General features: G+C 40.2%; 1 protein-coding gene across 4 annotated transcripts in view; it reads right to left on the bottom strand.

Annotated features, from left to right (window-relative positions):
- The window catches only part of GRAMD4 (GRAM domain containing 4), a 116,657-nt gene that overhangs the window by 73,870 nt on the left and 15,459 nt on the right, over nucleotides 1–27,328 (bottom strand). For 3 of the 4 annotated variants that reach the window (XM_008179000.4, XM_042848650.2, XM_008179011.4), the window contains exon 2: nucleotides 3,386–3,596. In XM_008179000.4, coding sequence (XP_008177222.1) covers nucleotides 3,386–3,596 — 211 coding nt within the window. Of the gene's footprint in view, nucleotides 1–3,385; nucleotides 3,597–5,219; nucleotides 5,492–27,328 lie in introns of those variants that run through there. The other variant, XM_008179014.4, reaches the window with a different exon arrangement.

The raw sequence follows: 27,328 nt of genomic DNA, 5'->3' as shown, positions 1-27,328 counted from the left end.
GTAGTATCGGAATCTCAAACCATTAATGTACTTACCCTCCACACCCCCATGAGGTAGAGAATTATTTTATCCCCATTTAACAGTCCAGTACCTTAAAAACAAAAGGATTTCTTTCCTCCCAGATAAATCTGATTTGTCACCAATGACAAAACACTACAGACATTCTTATCTTGCTCCAATATCACTGCCACCTTAGGTGCAGTTCGGAGTTCCATATTAGTCATAAGCAGGGCCAAAAACAAAAGGCTTTTATTTTTAACTAGAAACTCTACTAAACCCTAGAACAGGGGATCTCAAAGTGGGGGTCAGGACCTCTCAGGGGGTTGTGAGGTTATTATGGGGGGGTCCTGAGCGGTCAGCCTCCACCCCAAACCCCACATTGCCTCCAGCATTTATAATGATGCTAAATATATAGAAAAGTGTTTTTAATTAATGGGGTGGGGGGCGCGCGCAAATCGCACTCAGGCTTGCTGTGTGAAATGGGACACCAGTACAAAAGTTTGAGAACCACTAGAAGGGAAATCAGAGTAGCTTTCTTGCATTTATATAGTCGGTATGGAAAGAAACACTCTCTTACATAGACCAATTACAGCGAGTGCCATTTTTGAGAACACAGAGCTGCCGGAACATAAACACACACCAGAGTGCTTTACAGCCTAGAAAGTCTAATGGGAAGAGGTATATTCTTAACTTTATATGAAGAATGACTCAATTCCCTGTATAGAAAAAAAAGACACCCTTTCTGATGTACTTTTCCTGCCCAAAGCAATGCATAGCTATTGATTTCCATGTAATTTAAAGAGGACACAGAACTAAAAACTCTTGCATAAAACTTTGGGGGAAAATCCACAACCCAAATTCCTGTCTAAATTATGTGACATGCTTTAAAGAAATAGCATGGCATCTGATATAATACCGTTACTTAAAAGCCAGATAATGTGTTGATAAACTCACAGCTATTATATTTCATCAGCAACATTACATGAAAAATACATGCCTTGCACTGATCAAGCTAACCTGGTTTAACGTAAGGTTGCCAGCAGCCTTTAAGTAAATGGGATAGAGAAGAGACAGCCACTGGACATACAGATACAGCAAGAATTGGTGTGTATGAGCTAGAACACCAACACTGAACTAGTGTCCCAGTAAGTAGTCAGAGAGCATCATTTCAAATTTCAGATAACATGTAAGAACAAAGACCACAAGTGGTTATTAAAGATAATACAGCATATTTCTTAATAAAAGGGGTGAGTTCTGATGTCCAGGCCCAACTCCAATTCTGGAAACTTGTCTTTACATAAAATTCCCCTTGCAATTTATATTATACACAGTGGCCAAAATTTTTAAGAGTAACTTGTGATTTTGGGTGACTATTTGTGGACATTCAATTTGAGACACCTTAAAAGTGGGTTGATTTTCAGAAGACAGATGTTTATCTTTTTCTGAAAAGTCACTCTTTTTTAAAAGGTGTCTCAGTCTGGGGACCTGTAAACAGAGGTGTCCAAAAGCACTAGTAACTTTTGAAAGTCTTGACCTGTGTCCTTCACCTCCCTTCCTCAGCTGCTGCATAGTGCTAAACAGGCCTTGTGTTTCACAACAAAGGCTGCTGCATTTCAGTGGAGAATGAAAAAGTGACACCCCACGACCACCACCTCCCCCCCACTCACAAGGTCACTGCAATTTTTAATGGCCAGATTTTCCACAAGTGCTCAGTACCTCTTATTATTCTGAACAGGAATAGGGCACTTCTGAACAGGAATAGGGCACTTTTTAGATCTGGGCACTGCTGTTTAAACTGAGAGACTCAAAAAGCTTTAAAGGCGTATAGCAGTTTCAAGTCGATGCATCATGGCTCACATAGCGATTTATGCCTTATACCCCTCTGCTGTCTCTTGTGAGTACACCCTTCCTAGTAAGAGGGTGTGGGCAGGGCCGGCTCCAGGCACCAGCCTACCAAGCATCTGCTTGGGGCGGCACCTGGAGGGGGGCAGCACTCACCCGGGGAGAGCGGGGCCGCGGCCGGGCTCGTCGCCCTTCCCCGGGCGCTCCGGCCGGCCGGGAAGAGCGGCGTCGCCCTCCCCGCGGCGCTCCGGACGGCCGGGCTCGGCACCCTTCCTGGACACGCTCCCCGCCAGGGGGCGGGGGGAGGCTTTTTTGCCTGGGGTGACAAAAATGCCAGAGCCGGCCCTGGGTGTGGGTCTCCACTTCACTCAAGTAAGAGTCCTGCAACTCTGCTACTCTTAGACCTCCTCCCATATTCACCATGGCTCCTTTAGCAGAGCCAATTTGGCTTGGCTCCCTGCAGGAGTCTTAGAGGAGGAAGGGAGAGAGAGAGAGAGAGAGAGAGCGCGAGCGAGCGAGAGCGCGCGCTTTGTAACCAGAAAGCATATGCAGCAACACAGTGCAGCTTTTTCAAAACGAAAGGTTTATGTATTACTCAACAGGAATACAGTAGTTAGAGAAATGGATTAAAATAACTAGGCGGCCTGAACACATGCATCTTACCTAAACCTCATGCAAGTTTTGGCTAAGTTCCACTCAGCCTAGAGACCCCTACTCCTGGGCTGGGAGTGAAACAGCCAGCCACAGCAGCAATCTCTAAGTGTCTGTCAATCTCACCTCCAGCACTGCTTCCTACTCACCCCAATTTCTCAATCTTTAATGGTTTAGATGCTAGGTTTTGGCCTAGGACAAATAAACCTTTTGACCTAGCAGGAGCCAGGCAGATAGGTATCTCTCAATTAATTGCTCCCCCCTTGTTCTGCTGTTGTTCTCTCTAGAGGTATCTTCCCTTGTCAATGTTTCATTTGTTTTCCCCTAACAACCTCCTGTGATTTAACTCGATGCAGTCAGACAGAATAATATCAAGCAAGTAAATTAAGGGACAAATGTATTCACAGAAATACAATAATCTCCCACATTCTCCACAGTATGTTAGTTTGTTGAGGGAGTCTTGGTTAACATTCTGCTACCACTTAACTGCCCCTAAAAATCCGAGCAGGTGTTGCTAAGTATCATTGTCCTTCCTTTCCTGTGCTAACTACATCCATAGACCTCTGGGCCCACAAAAGCCAGGGGAAGCAAGAGTGGACAGCATGAATAAAGAAACACCACATTTGAATACAACTTTATACTTCCATGACATAGATAGCAGTGGACCGTTAGAGTAAATAGGCTTAAAGTCCACAAACAAAAAGGAAGAACTGAAGTGAAGTTACAAAAATATGAGCATGTTCAAAACTGTGCACCTTTTATTTGCTTGCTTAATCCTGAAATATTACTTCCAAAAAAATAAAATCAAGAGAATAACATTAACAGCTTCCATGTTCCATTATTTTTTTAATCTGATAATAGCTTTAAAAATGTAGCCAGATTGAATACTTACAGGGTCTCTCAGTTCGTCATTCTCTCTGAGTGACGTTCGAGGTATTTTCACTGGGATTTCATCTCCACATTCAGTATCTGAAGCATTTGGAGACTCTGCTAAATCAAGGAACTCATCTCTCTTGTGACCTCTGAACCTTATTTTGTCTAACCTCTTTAGCATGTTCAGCACTGCACTTTTCTGCTTTACCTTAACATGACGGTTGGAGTCCCTGCAAGAAACAAAAGAAAACGATATGGTGAAGATTAAAACATTTGCAGTATGCCTGAATACAAACATTCTAATTACAAAGAGTGCTTTTAATCATTTTTCAAGTGCTTTCTGGTTAAACAGTTATTTATAGAAGGAAAACTGTAACACAGCTCAGCGTTCAAAGAAGCACTTATTTTCAAGTATGACAATATGCAGATTCTGTTTCTAATGGCTGATAATTGATGGTGACCTTTCCCACCAGGTACCAACCTGCTAACTCAAGTGACCCGCAAAGGGTTTTGTTTGTTTGATTTGGACTTTCTGCTTTTTTATTAAAAGTCTATTCTGAGGGTAAATTCACACACACACACTCCCGGACTTCTGCAACATCTAATCAACTCCACTGAATAGCTGAGATCACATTTTTTCAAGAGACTTACAAATCATAGCAAGAAATTGGTAGCTTAGAGGCGAACACATTGCCAAAGTATTACTCAAGGACTTGCATAGATACTGCACAGAATTTACTGAAGAAAGCTCCTAGACGCCCAACTGAAATTAAGAGCATTCAACAGAAGCAGTGACCTACATTCAATCTGTGCAAGCACTCATTAGATCCATCTCCAAAACCACCACTGCTCGCTGATCCATACAGAATTCTAGAGAAACAAGGCCTTGCTAAGAGATGGTCTCTCTTGCTTCTCCGGGAGTGGGGGGGAGGGTAAATTACTCAAACCATTATTTTTTAAAAAACACTTTATTTCATGAAGAAAAGCACTGAAAAAAATGGAACTGAGCAAGATTTATAGCTAAGAGTTTTCTATAAATGGAATAGTTTGGACACCATATTAATATTTGCAGAATTTGTGAACTCAGTCTTTCATCAAAGACAAAGTAAGTTAGTTACCATCCATAACATCCCTACAGTTAATGTCTGTTAATTTTTCCACCTGCCTTTTAAAATATAATGCCTGAGGTTTAGCTGCTTTGCCTTCCAGTTTGTATCCAGGCTAAACTTAAACAGGGAAAATCCACCCATTACACACAAGATATTTTCGGGGGGGGGGGGGGGGGGGGGGTTGATTTTTGAGGGAGCACAGTTTAATTCTTAAAACAGATTAAATTATTTGAGGCAGAAAAGCATCTGACTTCAAACGCTTCTTTTGAACAGGATGCAGCTTAACTCACAAAGCTGAAAGCAAGCATATTTGCTGTTTATTGAAAGACTGGAGCAGGGCAGACTTGCTGGCTCACTTCTCTTTATATCATACAGAAGCCTGAATGTTCCCTCCCTATCCTCAGGAAAATGAACCTCCCCTCTTCAAAATCTCCTGTCATGACTGGAGCCCTCCACACACACTTCTCATGCAGAGTGCCTAATACAAGTTAAGTTTCAGAGTAGCAGCCGTGTTAGTCTGTATCCGCAAAAAGAAGAACAGGAGGACTTGTGGCACCTTAGAGACTAACAAATTTATTAGAGCATAAGCTTTCGTGGACTACAGCCCACTTAGAAGTGGGCTGTAGTCCACGAAAGCTTATGCTCTAATAAATTTGTTAGTCTCTAAGGTGCCACAAGTCCTCCTGTTCTTCTTTTTGCTAATACAAGTTAGCCTTCCTTGCTATACAACAAGTTTTCCCTTACCTGCCTTGCCCCTGCTGTCACCCTCAGCAATGATACACTGCTTGTTCTATTCTTCTTCAGCCTCATATTCCAACACGTTAGATAATGTTGGGAATACAGATGGGAGAAAAAGAGTCCAGCAGAGGCCCCTCTTCAAGTTCCAGGCGCCCAAAACATCATGTGCTTTCCCAGCATAGCATCTCATCTAAAAGACTGGTCTCTCCAAAGTAGATGTGAACTCTTTGGAGGCACACAATTTACATCATGGGAAAAATCCTTTTAGTATGTTCTCAAGACTACTGACACATTAGAGATGTGAATTTGAAAGTGACAAAAGTCCCACAGTAACCCCTTTCCATAGCCTACAGGACATTTACCTATTAAGCAAATATGGGGGGGAGGAGGGGAGAGGGCACAGCAGAGAAGAGATGTGTAAGAAACCCATGTAACGTGCATTAAAAACATCATCTGTGATTAAAAACAAGTCTTTTCCAAGTTAAGACTTACAGGTCAAGAACCTATGCTACACTAGTTTCATGCACATGTTTTGATTCATGGCACACAGTGAGTTTAAAGACTGAGTTTTTGACAAAAATATTTTCTTTGCCTCTGGTAGTCGCATGACGACAGCTTCCTGTTATTTACATGCAGATTTTTGCATTAGGTATACAATAGAACCTCAGAGTTATGAACACCAGAGTTACAAACTGACCAGTGAACCACACCCCTCATTTGGAACCGGAATTACCTAATCATGCAGCCGCAGAAACAAAAAAAAAGCAAATACTATGCAGTACAGTACTGTGTTAAATGTAAGCTATTAAAAAAATAAAGGAAAAGTTTAAAAAAAAGACATGACAAGGTAAGGAAACTATTTCTGTACTTGTTTCATTTAAATTAATATGGTTAAAAGGCAGCATTTTTCTTCATAGTAAAGTTTCAAAGTTTTATTAAGTCAATGCTCAGTTGTAAACTTTTGAAAGAACAACCACAATGTTTTGTTCAGCGTTACTAACATTTCAGAGTTACGAACAACCTCCATTCCCGAGGTGTTTGTATTTCTGAGGGTCCACAGGGTCAGATTGCTTAATTTGCCACTGTAATTGATATGCCAACTTTAATTGTGTTATTACCACCTGTAGTTTTGAAAATGCAAGACATTTTAAACGTAAAATACTAACAAACTTGCTCTGCTGATCAAAATAAGTCTTCAATTTAAATTTTAGCTCAAAAATAGGCTACTACAAGATACGAACATTGGCAGGGACCAAAACAGCTCATCAGGCTGATCATTAAAAAGGAAAGGAAATAGTTCTTAGTCACCTTCCTCTCAATTTTCCAGAAAAGAGGTTACTGGTCAGAAGTATGGTTTTCTTCAATTATAAACTGAAAAGGGTAGTAAAAATTAAAGCAGCATTTTTTCTAGTACAGGTCTGAAAACTATTGAGAACTCCCAACTTCTGGTTCTGTAATATTGCTTATGGCTACAACCTTCTTCACAATTTATTCCTTTAAGAAAACTATGTTTGCAACACTACTAGGACAAAAGTAAACTCCATTTTTATACAAAAGTGCATTTTCTGATTACAACAAACCTAGTGTCATATTTCTGCAACTAGCTGCTAAAAAAGTGAAGGCCAACAAACATGACAACACTTAGGTAGCCTCCCCAGATCATCATCATGAATTAGTTTCTCACAGCTTTGGACATCCCAAGCTACAAAATTAAGTAAGCTTCAGACTGAAAACAAGTCTTCTGCTTAACACTTCGGCAATATTTATAAAAATGGGAGCAAAGGTTAGAATTAGATTTACTGGTAAATTACAGCTACATTGCAAACATGCACAATAAACCCCCACCCTGCCCCCAAAAGATTTGCCATGCATGTCCCAATCTCCAATAGCTCAACTGTCAATTTCATACTGCTTCTAGTCATTTTTCCCCCACTAGGGAGTGTCAAAATTGACAGCTGGACTGTGTCTGCATGACTATAAGAAAATAACCCCCTTCTCAAAAAAACAACAAAACAAAAAAAAAGCACCACCACCACACAGTAGCAAGCCAGAAATATCTGCTAATATTGAGTTTCAGATTTATTACCTTTAACACTCAAAAAAGCCATTCCTAAAAACACATTTTGGAAAATAAAGTCCTCAAAACCAAACATGTAGAGCAATATTTTCCCTACAACAAAATCGTTTAAATAGCTTCCCTCCCTCTACCCCTTCCCTCTTGCGAAGTTAATTCTGGTAACAGGAAACAGATTACACTGCCCATCACATTTCCACAGCATGACAAAAGGAGTTAAACTCACAATTCTAGTGGCTTATGAGATTTATGAGCTTAAGTATCACATTGTTTTGAAATTGTGTCCATTAGATGTTCTTTTATTTACATTCTCATGGTCAAGAACATCTGCGTGGTCCAGCAACTAAATTATAATACTATGTAATGAATGGTTTTGATTTTAACCCATTTCTAATTTCTTACCAAGTACCTATAATTCCAGAAACAGGTAACTAGTTCAGCACTGGCTCTGTGGTGAAACATTCCTCCTTACAATTTCAATAGACTAGACTTAGAACATAAGCCCTAGGGGAAAAAAGCACATTGTAAAATAAAAGTGGCAGGGTGTGTCATTTACATTAAAAGAGTGTTCACAATACTGTGCTGCAGATGACTCAGTTTGAAGACCTCAGCTGTCCTCAAGAGTGATGAAATTAATAGAGAGCAATAGACTTCTGAATCACACTCAGCATAGTATGGGGTTTTGAGTTTTTGTTTTGTTTATATATAATCAGCTTACGTTACTGCATATTTCAGTATTCTCCTAGGGCACAATACAGCACACGAGCAGCAGCTGCTCCAATGGTAGTATCAGTACAGCTCTGTCATGCTTGGTCCAGCTAATGGGCATATTTGGAATTAACACCCTCCCAGAGATACTAATGAAACCACCTCTACAGTATAACTGGGGGGGTGGAAATTTTCTATCATAATACAAAGAAGAGACTACAAATATGAAGAAAAAATTTTGTAGAAGTTTTTAATTTTGGTACGCAGACACTATAAAATTGCTGTATTTGTCAATTACACTCCCATTCTCCTTTGCCTATTCCCAGCACACTTCCATACCCAAAACTGTACTACTTATGGAAAGATCATAAGAATATTAGCCAAACTGGGTATCTAAAGTCACATTCAATAGCTTGATTTTCAGGAATAAATGAGCATGCACAAAGCCTGAAGTCAATGGGAGTTACAACAGCTCTGCACCTTTGATGGGGTGGCAGCTGGTTAAGGGGGACGAATCATGCCATTCATATTTAAGTGATTAAAATTAGGTTCCATAGCTACATTTCACCACCCAGCTTTAAAAATTTTAGTCCTTAATTCTATCTTACACTGCAGTGACAAACATTCCTGATGCTTTGTATCATACAGTAGGCTAGTTACTTTATTATCACAGCATTGCCACTAAAAGTTTCAAGCTATTCTGATTTTCCTGGTTTTTTTTTTTTTTTAATTGCCATTGCAAGATAAACAGAGGTTAAATCTTTGAAGGCATCAGAATTGTAAGAATCAAGCTGCAGGACACTTCATTTTTCAGAACATTCAACAAGAAGAGACATTTGGGAATAGCAAGAAACTTTTAAAGAGATGCAATTTGAATTAGCTAATTAAAAAAATCCAACTTCTGATCCTGCACCCTTTAAATAAGGGGTCTTAAGATTTCCCTGAATGTCTCCATTAAAAAAAATGTTTATGTAAGGGTTCTTCCTGCTTCTCTATAAAGGAACTTTTCAGCAAGAAACTGTTGGCTGGCTCAAGAAAGAAGAGAACCTGCCCCAGGCATCTTAATAAGGTATTAATTGCAAGACACACTGCTGCGGGGAACCCATCACTACTAAAGCAAGCACAGCATGCGGCAGCAAGAGAAGAACACAGCGAGTCAGGCAGATTTAACCCACACATTGGAGTATGTACTGGGGAACCCTCTGCTGACATCCCTGCCTTTCCATTAAAGAGAGACATCTTCTATTCCTGAGGGAGAGGGAACACCTGCTGCCACTCCTGAAGTAGAAAAATGGCATCCTCCCTCCTCCCACCACCTCTCTATATGGTGGGAGAGGACCACAGAAGGGAGGCAGAGCCATGTGTGTATATGGCTTCAGATTACCTTAATCCAGCCCTGGGGGGATTATAGATTTCCATTATTTTTCCTTGCACCTCCTTTCTGGCTACCATTGCTTTTTGGCCATGGGGAATCTTAAAATCAGAGGCACAGCATGATCTAGTGGATCAGACTGAGGGTCAAGAGCTCTGCCTAACTCTGCCACTAGCAATACGAGTGACTTGCCCAAGGCAACATAACTCAGTTTTCCCAAGCCTTAAAATTGAGTAGGGAAGGGGAAATACAGGAACTGAAGATTGTGAGCATTATTTTTTTTTATTGATCTCCAAAACTGGAGAGTATTCTTGGTTAGTTTCACACCTGTGCAAAGAGTGTACTTCCTATACCTCTCAAACCCAGCATTAAAGGACATTAAAAGGTTTCGGGGCCTGTGTGGGCCTTTTGCACTAGAATTTCACAGTGTGCATTGTGACCAAATAAAGTAGAGATGGTGTCCCAGAATGAAAGGTGTTGGAAATAAATTTTCCTTTTACCATGACTCAGTTTCCACCCAAGCATTCCTTTACTAATCCGAAGGCCACTTAATGTTGGTTACATCCTAAATACAAATATAAGCACATACACACACCTATATTCTATACCCTAGCAACAACAATTATAAACATTGGCCAAAATACTTAAAACAGGTTCAGTCCCAAGAGACGCCCTCCCATTATGGTGTGACTCCAGATGGGTAAGGAACACTCTGACAAAGAAACCCCTGAAAAAAATTGATTTTATACATTTTAACAAACAAGTAATGTTATTGATGGTTATTGGTCTTCAGTCAAAGACAAAAGGGGAGTATTAGGGCTGAACTCTGCAGCTGGTACTCAATTAACCATGTTTTCTAGATTTCTATACTTTATCCCAGACCTTCAATAAGATAACATTGGTATTTCCAGGGTCATTACAAATGTAACACAAACGATTCTTCTTTCATGATCTTATTTTTTGGTCACAAAAAGCATATCAAAGGTTTTGAGGTACTGAACTTTTTTCTAAAACCACAATCTAAACTTAAAAAAAATCTTGCTCCCCACTCACCCTCTAGAGACACTGATTATAAACACACCTGAGCTCTAGGGAAAAAGAAGCTTAAACATGAAATAGTTCTGGCAAAAATATTTTAAACAGATTTGATTCACTAAACCTATCACAGGATGACTAACAAGAGTTTGTTGGAAGAGAGTGACCACTTCCTATGACAAATTGCTGAGAGATGAGGGCAGGCAATGGTGATTCAATATGTTGCAAGTTTAATCAGTAACTACAGCCATAGTACTGTACTGGTCCGTGCTCCAGCTCCGGGCTCCACTCCAAAGCCCTGCTAAAAACTTAGTCAACCTATGTTAGGTCGACTTACAGCCACCGCAGTAATTATCTGTGGTGATTCATGTCCACACTGCCCTTCTTCAGTAGGTGGTGCACGTCCTCACCAGGAGTGCTTCCACCGACCTAAGGGGAGCAGTGTGGGTGACTGAAAGCCTCAGCTCCAAGCACAGTTCCCCTCCCGGGAGCCAGGCTGCCCCAGGCTACCCTGAGACTCCTGGCCTCCCCACTGGGAGCCTGGGGGATGCCTGGAGCCAGGCTGTTGCCCCCCCATGTTCCGCACTCCCTACCCCCTGGGGTACGACCCCAAGGCTCCCGATTTCTCATTCCCCCCTACCCTGAGGTTCCCCGCTCGGAGCACAGAAGATGCCAGGGCTCTTGCTCCCCACTCTCTGCCAGGAGCACAGCTTCCCACCCTCCCTCTCCCAACACCCTGTGGCTGCCATGCTCCCAGCAGGGAACGGGGAACTGGGAATCTGGGCAATTGTCCAGCTGGGAGTGGGGCAGCACAGTCCAGCTCCAAACAGGCAGCCTCAGAGCAACACCCAGGCTCCGAAGGGGGAAAATCGGGACCCAGGGGCAGCCCAGTTCCGAGTGGGGAGCCCACTAGCAGCAGTTACTAGTCACCTCTGCTTGAAGAGCTACTACAGAAGAGTGAGATGGGTTTTTATTCCTTTTTGCATGTGAGAATTCTAAATTACCACAGCCAAGTCAGTTATATCTGTTCAAACCCACTGCATTCCATAGCTTAGCCTGTAAAATCTTTGTTACTGGTGATATGCAAGAAAGCCAAGCTCTACTTTCAGATTGAGCTTGCAGTGGTGTCAGAATAATCTTTTCTGTATTTCTAAAGACAGCACATTTGATATAGAAACTAAGACAGCCATTTTGGTAGTTCTTTGCAAGGCAGAATTTTGAAGTCTTATTATCCACAGAACAGTTACACCTTTTGCAGAAGCATTGGACTTATCCCTATCCATCTGCCTCAACAATGACCAAGAGGATTGAGGCACATTAGCAAACTGCCATTTAGATTCCAACCAAGACAATTTTGGTTCCCTGCTAATATTAACAAAGTGTGCATGTGGTGGCAGTGAATAAAAAGAGAAATTCACTAGGTTCTGTGAACAGGCCTGGTTTAGAAGGCAAAACCTCTCAGAGTCCAGGTGTTAAAACCTCAAACTGAGGATCTAAATACTGAATGGTATCTTGAAAAACCGGCAGGATCCAGGATTAGCAAAACAGACCTCTAAATACCGGTAAGTCTGGCGAACCACATGCATGTAAGTCAGCAAGGGGTGAAAATTCACCATCGTAACTCAGTTCATTTTCTTGGCCAAACTAACAATTTGAGATAACATAATAAAAGGCATAAATCAAGAGGCTCATTTAGGAGAATGACTATGCACTCACTCCCCCGACCTAGGATAGGCAGGCTGGTTATGGGTTTGCCAAGTATCTCTGTGCCTCCCCAAGGTACCACAGAGTCTAGCTACAGCCATTTGTATGTAGCTATATTGCTAGAGCAGTGATCATTCTCACCTTCCTGTTTTCATTCACCCCCCCCCCCTTCCCAAGAAATGCATATGACATAGCACAAATTGTGCATGCATATGTTTATAGGAAGACTTCGCAGGATTGAATGAGTCACATACCCCAGCACCCACACATGGGATTGTCACATTTTAGCATGCAGTAAATTTTTACAGACAACTTATCAAAAGGTGTGAAACCAGAAGAGCTGTAGTACAGCCACAAGAATTAGCTTTTGTGCAGCAGGATGGATTAAAAAAAAAAAAAAACTATTGTGTTTTAATTTAAAAAATGATTTTTTATTTAAATTGGATTTTTGATGTTTAAAAGAGTCTCATTCAAACATCTACTTAACTTAGACTGATCACTGAGTCCCACTGGGTAGCTAGAAAGACAACCAAAGAAGGGAATGTCTTCCTTACAGAAACAATTGATACATCAGGAAATGCACACAGAGCAGAATACTTACAAGTAGCAGCAGGAAAAGCTATAACAAACTGAAAAAAAAATTCAAATGTCTAGTACGCAGCTTGGTCACAGACAATGCTGCAAATGTATCCAAGATGAGAAGAAATTATTTAGAAGAGAGTCCCAAGCTAACAGCATACAGTTGCAGTGCTCATTTGATGCACCTCCTAGCCAAAGACTTCAGTGTTCCAGAAATAAAGGCTAATGTTGAAATTGCAAAGTACTTCCGTAAAAACCATTTTGCAGTAGCTGCTCTGAAAAAAGTGGGAGGAACCAAGCTAACTCTCCAACAAGACGTGCAATGGAACTCACTAGTGGACTATTTTGAGCACTATATCAAGAACTGGCCTAATCTGATGACAGTTTGTGAACAAAATAGTGAAAAAATAGATGGCACAGTCACAGCGGTTAAGACAACTGAGTTAGCTGCAGAAGCCAATATTTTAAGTTTCTCATGTTGACCTTGCTGACAGTCTAATTTGTTTTAAAAATTAACATTGGGCTTAAGAGAAATGTTGAACACGTGCGGAGTACCTTGAAGCCTATTTCTGTAGCCTTGAACAATATGCAGGGAAATCGCTGTTTTATTGCTGATGCTGTTGAAATTTGGAAGGAATTAAGTGAGATCTTAAAAAGAGAACTATGCAAGGACAGAGTTAAATTACAAGCATTAAAAAAACCCAATGGGACAAGCACTATCTCCAGCTCATTTTCTTGCAAATATTCTCAATACTGAGTACCAGGCTCAAACCTTAACTGCTGAAGAAGAGGAGTTGGCTATGACAAGGACATCCAGCAATCATCCCTCTATAATGCCAACTATAATAAACTTCAGAGCTAAGGATGAACCATTCAAGAAATATACGTTTGCTGATGATGTTTTAAAGAAATTCACACCAGTGAACTGGTGGAAGTCACTTAGGCACTTGGATTCAGAGACTGTTGAAGTGACAATCTCACTTTTAACAGCAGTAGCTTCTTCTGCCGGTGTAGAAAGAATATGTTCTTCCTTTGGACTAATTCATTCCGAATTGAGAAAGTGTTTGGGACCTGACGAAGCAGGAAAGCTTGTTCTTCTTTTCCAGATTATGAACAAAGAGGAAATTGAAGGTTAAGACAACTGAGTTAGCTGCAGAAGCCAATATTTTAAGTTTCTCATGTTCACCTTGAGGACATAGTCTATTTAATTTGTTTTAAAAAATACATATATTTCATTTAACTATTTAGTTAAACAATTTTAACAAAAACAAACCTGATTTTAAAAAAATTGAATGTTTATTCATATGTTTGTTTTGTTAAAATATTATATGTTTGCTGTTGAAGAAAAAAATCCAGACTACATAACGTTGTTGTAGTTAAAAAGCAATTTAAATGTCTGTCTGGTGATGTTCTCCTCTTAATACAGCATGGAAAGGAAATCCTCCAATATTAATGATTAACCTGTTGAATTAGAGATATTTATGACACCATTGGGAGGTGAACATTGGTAAATGAAATAACCAAACAATCATTCATTTTCTGATATAGCTGTAAAACTAATCTGAAAAGTTTTCAAAATAAATTACTTTAAAAATGTATAGTGTGTACCTTCAAAAATTGAAACCTACATCTATCTCTGAGTTGTGACGAATATGTATTAAGGTTATAACAACCAACAAGAATGCACTTTTATGTAGAAATTTTGCCAGAAACTGGGAATGAGCAACAGGGGATGGATCACTTGAGGATTACCTGTTCTGTTCATTCCCTCTGGGGCACCTGGCACTGGCCACTGTTGGAAGACAGGATACTGGGCTAGACGGACCTATGGTCTGACCCAGTAGAGCCATTCTTATGTTTCTTATGTCCAATCCATGATTAAATAGAGTCTTCCTGACTACTGATTTAAATCACGATTTAAATCAAATCCACTGTGTCGTGCAGTGAAGACAGAGCCCTGCATTCATTAACAACTAGCATTTCTACACTAACTGAATGGGGAAATATTTTAGGAAGATTCTTTCCCTACCCCACCACACACACAATTTTCCATTGAAATTTTCCCCAAACAGCTCTATTAAGTAGATGTTTGTTGCATGAATATCTTTTGCCATCAGAGACGATCTTTCACAAGAAGATCACACATTTCAAGGACAGTAGTAACTATGAACAGAACATTTGCTGTTACCCTGTAACTGCATTGTTCTGCAGTTTGAATGAGATTCTTTTAAACATCAAAAATAAGCTCAACTATAAAAAACATGAAAATGTTATCCAAACAGTAATTGAAGAGACATGTTATTTATCATATTTAATTAAATAAAAGCACAGCTTAAAGTATGACAGAATTGGTTGCCTAGATATGCCTATGATGGGCACTTATCTGCTGCAGTTTCAATTTCTCAGCAAGTACCTTAACTAGTTTATGTATCACTTCTAGCCACTTTCTTTCAGTTTCTTTTTAATGAGAAAAGAAAAAATGAAGATGCATACATTTCTGGTACACAGGTCAAAGAGACCTCCAAGAATATAGATAATCATCATACAGGCTATTACCATCTATAATCCTGGTTAATAGTATCATTGGCTTACAAACATATGGTCTAGGTCAGTATAATCCAAGAAAAGAAACATTTCTATTGTATAACTTCATAGTTAACCAACACTTTCAGTAAATCAAGAGCATTGCGCAAGGAGGACAAGGGTGGACAGTATATCCATTCTTCAAGGATGGAATGATGTAACAGTGTCCATTTTGGGGGAAGGGGGAAATTTGGATGGAGAAAATAATACTTGTAAAAAGAACAGGAGTACTTGTGGCACCTTAGAGACTAACATGGCTGCTACTCTGAAATAATACTTGTGTAACTATTGAAGATGCTCCTGCAATGAGGGGGCAGGGATAGGAGGGGATGTAGTGTTCTACTTTCTTACCACACCAATTGGTAAGTGAAGCCCTACAGAGCATTTAGACAGGTTCACACCAGCAACCTGTAACAAGGACACCTTGTGTCAAAGAATGCTGTGTTGCAAGATACACAGAACAAGGATTTCCCCAGTTGTGAGCAAGTCAAAGGAGGCCAAGGGAGTTAAGTATCATACACAGCAAGTCCCATTTCAGTCCTCTTTAGTTCCTTCTGTATCACAGTCCTCGCTGTGAGCAGCGTCATAGTAGTGTCATCTAGCTGCTGATATTTGATCCCAAAAATATAACCATTTCCCATCAAAATGATGGAGTTTTGCTGCAAAGGCTGCGCACAAAATTTCTTTTTCAAAATAGCAAAATCCTCTCTCCTAGCCCATGTGGCTAGTCAGGGATATGGGAGGGGGCATTAAACAGTTTTGCCCCTTTACATTGTACTTATATGTTGTAAGAAAAATCTTGTCTCAATCACTCATATTAGATATTCTTGTAATTCTAAGTGCTGCCTCTCTGGGAGTTATGGATCATCCCCATCATCTCCAGGAATGCAGCAAGATTTTCTTTTATGCATGTATGTATGCTTAGCACTTCTAGCACAAGTTTTCCCATAACACAGAAGCAAGTTTGAGTCATCGTGCGCTGCAGGGCCACCTGATGCACACACTTTTCTGGACCTCACTGATTATTTAAGCAGTCCATCTCAATCTCAAAGGGATCTCAGAGTCTGAAGCCATACAGTCCTCTGCTAGTTGTGCAGCGTACCCTCGCTGTTCAGGAAGGCAATTTTCAGTTCATTTGAGTTTGCTGTCCAAATTTTATGCATCCCTTTCCCCCATCAAAATCCTCACTTCCATCTTAGCAAGAGAGAGAATCCCTTCAATTTTTATATTTTTTAACAGGAGCGGGCAGCAGCAGAGAGAGTATTTTGTTTGGAGTTAGTCAGGGCATTGTTTTTTTTTGGTCCAGAAGATTGGTCCTTGGCAAGTGTCACCAAATATAGCAGAGGAGGCAGCATAGTGCAATGATAGGCCCTAGGTTTAAAGTATTGTGAGCTTAAAAAACTGAAATCAACATATTTGAAAATGTTGGAAGACATCCAAAAATATTTATAATAAATTTAAACTGGTATTCTATTATTGTTTAACAGTGTGATTAAAACTGTGATTAGTCATGATTTTTTTAATCAAGTTAATTTGTTTTGAGTTAATTGCTTGATTTAACTGCAATTAATTGACAGCCCTAATTTAAATTCTATTTAGGAAAACAAGTTTGTATCTAGCTTGACAATTTGTGTGCAAAGTTTAAAGAAAATGAAAATAAAACTGGCCAAATTACAAATATATAGGGCTAATGTGTTTTTAAAAGACACTTCTAAACATTGCTGCAGGATCAGCTGAACGTATTTTCCCTTTGAGATTGAAACAACTAGAAAGCTCAAATATTCCATATCCTAGAGCAAGTTCTAAAGCAAACAGGGTCAGATGGAAAAATCCAAGCTCCCTTCCCCCTTTATATTCATTCTCTCACTCACACCCCTCTGAAATGAACTCTGACGCAGCTATGTCTGGAAGCAACCTTCCCCCAATAATAGAGTGTAGCATCAGGCATCACCATCTCCCTGGATATCATTTCTTTCCAGGACACATTGCCACTAGCAGTGGTGCTTTAATACACACGTACAAGACTGGCTTTGGAGGGATGGGGTGTTTGGAGATAAGTCTCATAGGTTATTTAGGTTGGGCTTTCAATTTTAAACAAGTTTAGAAATATGGCTATTTGTCATTTGAGGAGCACCACTTCAGATGCTAAGTGAACACAGTACTATACCCATCTCATACTCCTTGATCCACTCTGCTTCTGACATGCTCTATTTTAAGTAGGTGTGGCAGAATTCAGTTTTTAAAAAATAATTCCAGTGGATAATATTGATGTTTATTTTTACATGCGTCTTTTATATTTCTAATAGATTTTAAAGTCAGTTAACAAAATTATGGAAGTTAAGTATTTTTTCCAATTTTTAATCAACTTATTTTCACAGTTGTGGGAAATATTGTCTGGACCCCCTCCCCCTCCCAGTTAATTAATGACCGACACTGAGATTCAAAAAGTTAAGGCTTTATAACCACTAAAACACCAATTGTCAACATGAACATGGCACACATTAAACAGATTAAGAACTAGCTAACAGATAGGTCTCAAAATCTAATTGTAAACAGGGAATCATCATCAAGCAGGTTTGTTTCCAATGGCGATCTGCAGCGATCAGTTCTTTGCCCCTATGTTATTTAACATTTTTATCAGTGACCTGGAAGAAAACAAATTCATCACTGAAAGTCTGCAGATGACAAAAATTGAAGGGCGTGGTAAATAATGAAGAACACAGGTCAGTGATTCAGAGCAATCAGGACTGTTTGGCAAACTGGGCATGAGCAACATGCATTTTAATATGGCTAAATCTAGGAACAAAGAATGTAGGCCATACTTACAAGATGGGGGGGGGGGACTTTATCCTGGGAAGCAGAGACTCTCAAAAGATCTGGGTAGATCATGGTACATAATCAGCTGAACATGAGCTCCCATTGTGGCCAAAAGAGCTAATGTGATCCTAAGATGCATGAACGGGAGAATCTCAAGCAGGAGCAGAGAGGGGTTTTTTACCTCTAATATTTGGCACTAGTGTGACTGCTGCTGGAATAAATGCAGCTAGAAAAATTCAGACTGGAAATGAGGTGTTAATTATGAGAGTAATTAACCAGTGTGACAGTTTAGCAAGGGTCATGGTGGATTCTCCATCATTGACAATTTTTAAATCAATATTGGATGTTTTTCTAAAGATATGCTCTAGGAACTATTTTGGGGGAGTTCTATGGCCTGTGTTATACAGGAGATCAGACTAGGTGATCACAATGGTCCCTTCTGGCCTTGGCATCTATGAAAAACACCACATCAAAATATACAAATAAGTATCCTTAAGTAAAATCTTAAGTCAAGCATTTTCTTACTTTGCCTATCTGTATATTTCCATCATCATCGTCATCATCGTCAATTGAAAAAAAAGTGTTCATTGGTGTGTACAGTGAAATCGACGTTTACTGACACTGAAAAATCTAATCCTTCAAACCCAATTTTAAATAAAACGTTTTCCTGCCCCACAAAAGGAAACAAAAGCATTATTAGTGTTATGTAAACTGTCAGATATCTGAAATGTTGCAACAAATTAAGGGAATTCAATTGCTGGTGAATAATCTGGCAATTTTTTGAGACTACATAAATCCTACCTCAGAAGTCTATTAAATTCATACAAAAAGTTTAAGAAATATATAAACCACACCACAACAGAAAACAATTAATCCACTCTTGAGCCTAACCATAACCAGATCAACCAGTTTTCAAGCACGCTAAAGGATGGTTGATATATATGCCTCTAAAACTGGGAGCAGGGCCAAAGTTATAGTAGTCAGAATTAAAGGATGTATTTTTGCTATGCTGACACTTCAGTTCATATAAGGTCCAAAGGTCAAAGTAGTTTTTATTTATAAACATGCTTCATCTGCCTAAACAGTCAAGAAAGAAAATAATGCAATGCAGGCAAATCAGAAGCCACAGAAAAACATTTTAGCTATATCCATTCTGAGAGCTTAATATATGTAGATGGATAAGGTGTCTCTGCATAGATGCCCCTTGCCGCCAACAGATCACTCCCCTACCACAGATATTGGGATGTTCTAAATCTTGTGCCACTTCAGCAAAGAGGAACAGAAGAGGACAACTCCATCCCCATGGCAGGATCATAAGAGCAACTTCACAAATCAAAACCCAGTGTTTGCACTCCCTATAGAAGAAATTCCCCAAAGAGCGGAAATATTAACATCTCCGAATGTCAATTTCTGAATATACAAGGAGGGAGTAGCTCAGTGGTTTGAGCATTGGCCTGCTAAACCCAGGGTTGAGAGTTCAATCCTTGAGGGGGCCACTTAGGGATCTGGGGCAAAATCAGTACTTGGTCCTGCTAGTGAAGGCAGGGGGCTGGACTCGGTGACCTTTCAAGGTCCCTTCCAGTTCTAGGAGATAGGATATCTCCATTAAAAAAAAAAAAAAAAAAAAAATCCACACACTCCAGAGAGCAGTGGAAATAGACAAGCAGTGGTTTTATTGGTTTCTTTGTTATTGTTGCTTTAACTCAGTAGTTCTTAACCAGAAGTCCGGGGCCCCGTGGGGGGGCACGAGCAGGTTTCAGGGGATCCACCAAGCAGGGCCAGTGTTAGACTTGCTGAGGCCCAGGGCAGAAAACCAAAGCACCACCACATGGGGCTGAAGTCCGGGGCCCTGAGCCCCACCACTTGAGGCAGAAGCTGAACTTCGCTTTGCGGGGGCCCCCTGTGGTATGGAGCCTCAGGCAAGTGCCCTGCTTGCTACCCTCTAACAAGGCCTCTGGCTTTTATATGCAGAAAACCAGTTGTGATGACAAAGGTGGGCTGTGGAGTTTTTATAGTATGTTGGGGGGAGGGGGCCTCAAAGAAAAAGGTTGAGAACCCCTACTTAAGTAACACAAAACGTGAAGAAACTTCTTCCAAATTGTAATTTATTTGTCCATTGCATTCATGTACTCACCCCTGAAATGTCACAGATATCTTGAAATATTTAACGGGACAATCTGTTAAAAAGCATTTGAAAGCCTAACCAACTGTCAGAGTTGAGCTTTGGTTTTAAACAGGCGAGATATCAAGCTGAAGTGCTAGCCATTCCACTTTATCGGATTACACCAATTTTTCAATAGCATATTGACAGATACACACTTCCCCCCTTGTTCATGCAAATACAGAGGTTAGAACCCAATACATTACAAGACCCTTGAGTACTTGAGAAAAATACCTACACTACAATAACACAAGCAATTAAGGAACAGCAATTTTTCCACTTGAAGATGAAAACACAACCTTTTCCTCAGCTTCATCAGTTGCCTTTTTTACAGATCTCTGATCCCGTCACTAGTGAGACAGAGTTCCTACTGAACCCTTTGGGATTATTTTTCCCTTGTATCCATGTGATTTTTCGGTTTTATTAAGTTGCACTTAAAACAACATTTATATGGAGGTTTTAACCGTGAGGGAAAAGTCGTTTTTCAAACAGTGGCTACATTCTACCTAGTATCAATATTTCACTTACAGTAGTGTTTGTTACAACCTTAAGATTTCTTTTTTAATAAACACTTTTGTATTGTAATTAGCAGTTTACGAACTTGTGACTGAAGTTCACTTTCAAACTGAATGAGTTTCTCCAATTTAGGGCATGGATACACTCAAAACTCCAAAGCGCTGCCGCAGCTTTGAAGTGCTAATGTGGTCACGCACCAGCACTGGGAGAGAGCTCTCCCAGCGCTGCAGGTACTCCACCTCCCCGAGGGGATTAGTTTACAGCGCTGGGAGCATGGGGCACTGTTTACACTGGCGCTTTACAGAGCTGTAACTCGCTGCACTCAGGGGGGTATTTTTTCACACCCCTGAACGAGAAAGTTGCAGCGCTGTAAAGTCCAGTGTAGCCAGAGCTTTAGTTAAAATTCCTGAGAACAAAGCATTTTACACTCATTTTAGTAGTCACTAATTAACATGCCTCAGCATGACAACACCCATGCACTTACTGGAAGCTCACATACACTCTCTTTTACTCTTAAAAGGGGTTAAAGTTGTTGGTTTTGGTTTTTCTAATTACAGAAAGGTGTACTGACCACTATACAACTAAACCAATAGCTGTAGCCAGCCTATAAACGGTGGGATTTTCAAAATTGCAGGAGAGTGCCTCATAGTCCAGATTTGCTTTTTTGCTACAGCTCCACTGCCCATCAATGTGTCAGATCTCCTAATAACTCACTGTAACAATGGAGGAATTTCATGAGGATTCACTTACTACTGCAAGTGCTGCTTTGAAGAACATTTGCATGTACTAGAAGGTAGGCTATTTTTGTTTATATGCAAACTATGGTAGTGTCCAAAAGCCCATTCTGAACAGAGGATTCTTGGTACCAGTACAAAGAATCAAAAGAACAGAATCATAGGAAGGCACAGTCCCTGCTCCAAACATCTTAAAGTCCAACCAGATAAACATTGACTATGGTTGGGAAGGGGTAGGGACCGGACTCTATGTACAAGTGAAGGGGCTATGGCAATGCTAACCTGCCTCGCAAGGGCACACATGCTACTGTCACTGTCTTCCTTGTGCTATATTTAGGACATAGAGGATGCAAACAATTAAAGAGAAAATAGTCTAGGGAGGCTGAAGAGAATTGGGTTTTGGATCCCAACGGAAGGGCAGTGTCCCTTTCAGTAAGGAAAGACATTTTAATTAATAAGTTGCTGCAAGTTTTACTGTGTTTTTCCTTTTCTTCCCCCAAACAACAAAAAACAAAAACAAAATTGTTTTGTGAACATTTATACCTGCACAAATGTCTGTTAGTATTTGGAATAGCTTTGACATGATTAGAAAGCTTGTCATCCCATCTGGAAAAGAGGGTGAACATTGAGGTGGCAAAGTTCACAGAGGATACAAAATTACTCAAGATTGTTAAGCCCAGAGCTGACTGCAAAGAGTTAAAGGGATCTCACAAAACTGGGCGACTGGGAAACAAAATGGCAGAAGAAATTCAATATTGATAAATACAAAGTAATGCAAAATAGACACTATAATCCCAACTACACATACAAAATCATGGGGTCTAAATTAGTTGTTACTGCTTAAGGAAGATCTTGGAGTCATTTGGACAGTTCATTGAAACATCCCCTCAAGTGCAGCAGCAGTCAAAAAAAATAAAAATGTTAGGAACCATTAGGAAAGGAAAAGATAATAAGATAGAAAGTATCATAATGTTAGTATATAAATACATGGTGTGCCCATACCTTGAATACGGCATGCAGTTCTGGGCAGCTTCCATATGAGGAGAGACTACAAAAAAAAGGGGACTGTCCATCTTAGAAAAAAGAGATAAAGGGGAATATGCTAGAGCTGGATAAAATGATGAATGATGTGGAGAAAGGAAATAAGGAAGTGTTATTTCTCCTTTCACATTACACAAGAACCAGTGGTCACTCAATGAAATTCATAAGCAGCACATTTAAAACACACATAAGGAAGTACTTCACATAAAGCAAAGTCAACCTGTGATACTCATTGCTAAGGAATGTTGTGAAGGCCAAAAACAATTAGGTAAGCTCATGGAGGATAGGTCCATCAATGGCTATTAGTCAAGATGGTCAGGGACACAACCCCGTGCTCTGGGTGTCCCTAAACCTCTCACTGCCAGAAGCTGGGACTGGATGACAGGGGATGGCTCACTTGATAATTGCCCTGTTCTGTTCATTCGCTCTGAAGCATCTGGCTCCAGACACTGTCGGAAGACAAGATACTGGGCTAGATTGACCATTGGTCTGATCCAATATGGCCATTCTTACAACACTCCTATTAAAACGCAACTAAATCACAGCCATCATATGAAAGTTTAGCCCTCAGTGCAGCTTTTTTCTTAACCAGAAAGATAAAAATTACATCTGTTTTACTTCAAGCATTCACAGTTATCCTGAAAAACAGGCATAAGAGGGAATGTAAACAGTAGAGCCACTATTAAAGCAATAAGCCACAGATAATGGTTTATGCCTTAAATGAACCTGGGTCATTGGTGTATAACAGTATGTGTGATGTAGGAGGTTTAGAGGCAAGATATTTATGCCATTGACTAAGGTAGGAGGGCTATCCTGAGTGACAGCTGGGGGGGGGGGGGAAGAGCAGCTAAGGAAGTCAATATTTATATAATTACAAAAGTAGCAAGTCTATGTTGAATAATTTCCTTCTCCCCCACCCTCTGCAGGCTGCTAGTTTTAACAGTAAACTCTGTGGAGCAGAAAACCGTTTTTCATGTTTGCATAGCACCAAGCAATATGGAGCCCCAAATATTGGTCAGGGCTCCTGGGCACTGCCCTATTACAACAGACATGAACAAAGATGTTCACACGGGCAAGAGGCAGAGATAGGGTACCTCCACTTCATCCAAGACATGCACAAGAGACTCAAGGGGATGCAAATCCTAATGTAGATTTTTTAAGAAATTGCTAGATGGACAAAGTTCACCAAAAAAAATTAAAGACAGGCAACAGCCAGAAATGAATATCCCCACCCCAAGAAGGAAGCTGGATTTTCTAAAGCAATGACTAATTTCCATTGTAAAGACGTTTACCAAAAGAAAAACAGTATAGCTCAATTTTCCTGACACCAATTTGGATCTGACGCTTCTGGTTTCAGCATGGAAGGAAGAAAAGCTCTTCAGCAACAGGAATTCAACAGGTTATCAGTATCGGGGGTAGCCGTGTTAGTCTGTATCTACAAAAACAACAAGGAGTCCGGTGGCACCTTAAAGATTAACAGATTTATTTGGGCATAAGCTTTCGTGGGTAAAAACCTCACTTCTCATCCAAAGAAGTGAGGTTTTTACCCACGAAAGCTTATGCCCAGGTTATCAGTGACTCCCAGAGAAAAACTGCTATTAGCAGGGGTTTCATCAATTGGAAACAGAGGGAAAAACACTAGGTGTATTAGGGCTAGTCTACACTGGCAACGCTGAAGCACTGCTGCAACAGCACTTTAACGTGGCTTGTGTAGTCGCGGCAGAGGGGTGGCTCCCAGCGCTAGTGCACTGCCTATACTGGCGCTTTACAACACTGAAATTTGCTGCGCTCTGGGGGGTGTTTTTTCACACCCCTGAACAAGAAAGTTGCAACGCTGTAAAGTGCCAGTGTAGACAAGTCAATGACTATTGTAGCTGAGGCCTGGCCGGTAGTGAGTAATTAACACATGGAGGGAGGCCTCATTTCTTCGATGATAGAATTAGGAAGGTAAACAGGTCACTAGGCTGAAAACAAATCTATGCTAAATAAGATAAGTAAATAGGTCAGTAGACTAAAAAAACAAAGTCTGAGCCAGATAGGATAAGAGGGACAACACCCAGGGAACCATTTACTTGCTACAAACAAGATAACTATGGACAAAAATCAGTTAGGAATATAGAGAGGAGGTTGAGCATGGACAGAACATGCTGCACAGGGATTGGTTCCTGAAAAGTAACCAAGCCGATTCAAAAAAGTGTGATGTAATACAGTAAACACAATGTAATGTGTAAATGTTTATAAAGGAAGAGGTTTTCAGTGAAACTTTGAATGTGTGGCATGCCTATACCGACCCACTCCCTACGCTTGAGTCTGATCAACTCAGCGTAGCTTTGCTGTTTTCCAAATAAAGATACCTAAGTGATACAATCTGGAGTCAAACTGAGTTTTTTGGATCCCAGAGAACTGAATAAACTGTTCTCCCAGACCTGGACAAGGTGTTCTGAATAAGCTGAGTGGAAAAGGCCTCCAAGGGAATCCCAACATTAGTGGTGCCGTGACATCCATTCATCTGGAGCAGGAATGTATAGTTTATTGTACATGTAGCTTTATTGTCAAAGATCGCAATCCAGCAGTTTAGCAATGGTATTGGAAAGGTTTAAATTTGAGGTTTCCAGGCCAAGCATTTCAACAAAAGCACTGCATCTATTTATTGCATAAGCAAATATTTCAGCCACTATTAGCAGCAGGTGTACTAGATTTTAAAAAAACAAAGCAAAAACTTTGTAAGTTTAACTATGTATAATATTTTAAATGTTTTGACAATAAAATTAATTTCTGATCATAAAAAGTAAAAAAAAAAAAAATCAAAAATAATGTACAGTATATAAAAAATACAATATATAAAGTAAAAAGGGGACTTAAACAACATTAAAAAAAGGTTGCCCTCTTTTCTCGCCAATGTAATACGGCCATAAAAAAAGCAAATGTGATCCTAGGATGCATCATGTCAGGTATTTCCAATATAGATAGGGAAGTATTAATGCCTCATCTAGAATATTAGATGCAATTCTGGTCACCCATGTTCAAAAAAAGATTAATTCAAACTGGAACACGTGCAGAGATGAGCTAGTAGAATTATCGGGGAATGCACAGCCTACCTTAGGAGAAGAGACTAAGGCCTGGTCTACATGGAGGAGGCAGGGAGGTTGGGGGGGAAATTGATCTAAGTTACACAACTTCAGCTACCTGAATAAGGTAGCTGAAGTCGACGTACTTAGATCTACTTACCGCAGTGTCTTCACTGCGGTAAGTTGACGGCTGACGCTCCCCCGTCGACTCCGCCTGTGCTTCTTGCTCCAGTGGAGTATCGGAGTAGAGGGGAGAGCGCTTGGTGGTCGCTATCTATCGATCCAGCAAGTAATGTAAACAAGCCCTAAAAGAGCTTAGCCTTCATTTTGCTAGGCTAAACAAGCCAAGAGCATATGATTGCTCTCTATAAATAAATAACTCTTCTCCCTCACTGATGTAAGATAAAGAAACAATGCGGGCAGAAGAACAAATGGGTATAAACTGGCTATGAATAAATTTAGGATGGAAATTAGAAGTTTTCTAACCATCAGAGGAGTGAAGTTCTGGAACAGCTTCCCCAACAGGAGTAGTGGGAAAACAACCTACCCAATTTTAAGATGGAGGTTGATAAATTTATGAACAATATTATATGATAGTGTTACCTGAAATAGCAGGTGGCCGGATTCCATGACCCAGGAAGTCCCTACTAGATCTATGTAAAATAGGGTGGCTGTAATCATAAAGCTCTGCTCAGAAGCAAAGTGGGGCTGTGCTAAGTCACCTATATCTTGGAGGTGATGTTGGTGATTAGATAATGGCGCTTTTATCTCCAAGTCACTAATAAATCAGCACCCCAACACGGTGTTAAGGAACACTGTGCTCCTGAATCTCACTTGGGATGAGACACCAAGGTCCTGACAACCTGTAATTACGAAAGAAACTACAGAAGTCTGTAATTTTCCTAAGAGGCAACTCATTCAGCCTATCTGTAATTTGTTGGATATGATATTCTTCATTTCCTGACCCAAACTGTTGAGTAGCACTGCTGTCAAGCTGCTATGTTTCACTCCAGAGGTGGTTGTATGAAGCAATCCCACATGTCCCTCAAGGGGGACAGGCATTGCAAATTAATGTATAAAAAGTACTCTGAAGTCCTTGAATGAACAGTACTGTAGAAATGCAGAGTTATAAATTACGGTTAAGAAGACTGGCATAAAGACTAAAAACAGTTTTTAAATACAGCTGTACGAGTCACATTAAGCAAGGAGGCAGTTAAACAAATTCCATTAATGCTTATCACTCCCAATGGTAGGGTCCTAACTATACATTCAGTCAGAGTTGGTATATGGCTTGACACTATAATAAAAATAGGCTCCAGACCAATCAGACCTTGGATTTGAAGATCAGTATCCAAAGCCACCCTAACAGAATTAGCAGTAGGACATACAAAGCTGTAGTCACCCAACTGTCCCTGTAGCAGCAACAGTGGTATGGGGCAGAGGGCCTCCCTCCAGAAGACAAGGGCTGGAGATAGAGGAAGGAAGCTCTTTCACCCACCACATCGTCTTCTAGGAGGAAAACAGACTCTAGCATTTGTTTCTGCCACATAAACAGAAGTTCTAATCTAGATACTTCAAGCTTCAAATGATCTTTGGCTTAGCTGAAGACTTGTATACACAGGTTGTGTATCCCTCATTGTAAACTCAAATGCCAACTTTCAGCCTTCAAAACCTGGTTTTGCTTTTATTTTGTTTTTTAAATAATAAATTCAAAATATAAGTA

This window comes from Chrysemys picta, chromosome 1 (assembly GCF_011386835.1).
Source record: "Chrysemys picta bellii isolate R12L10 chromosome 1, ASM1138683v2, whole genome shotgun sequence".
Taxonomy (NCBI): domain Eukaryota; kingdom Metazoa; phylum Chordata; order Testudines; family Emydidae; genus Chrysemys; species Chrysemys picta.
The sequence above is the reverse complement of the archived record's forward strand: the minus strand, read 5'-3'. Positions and strand labels throughout refer to the sequence as shown.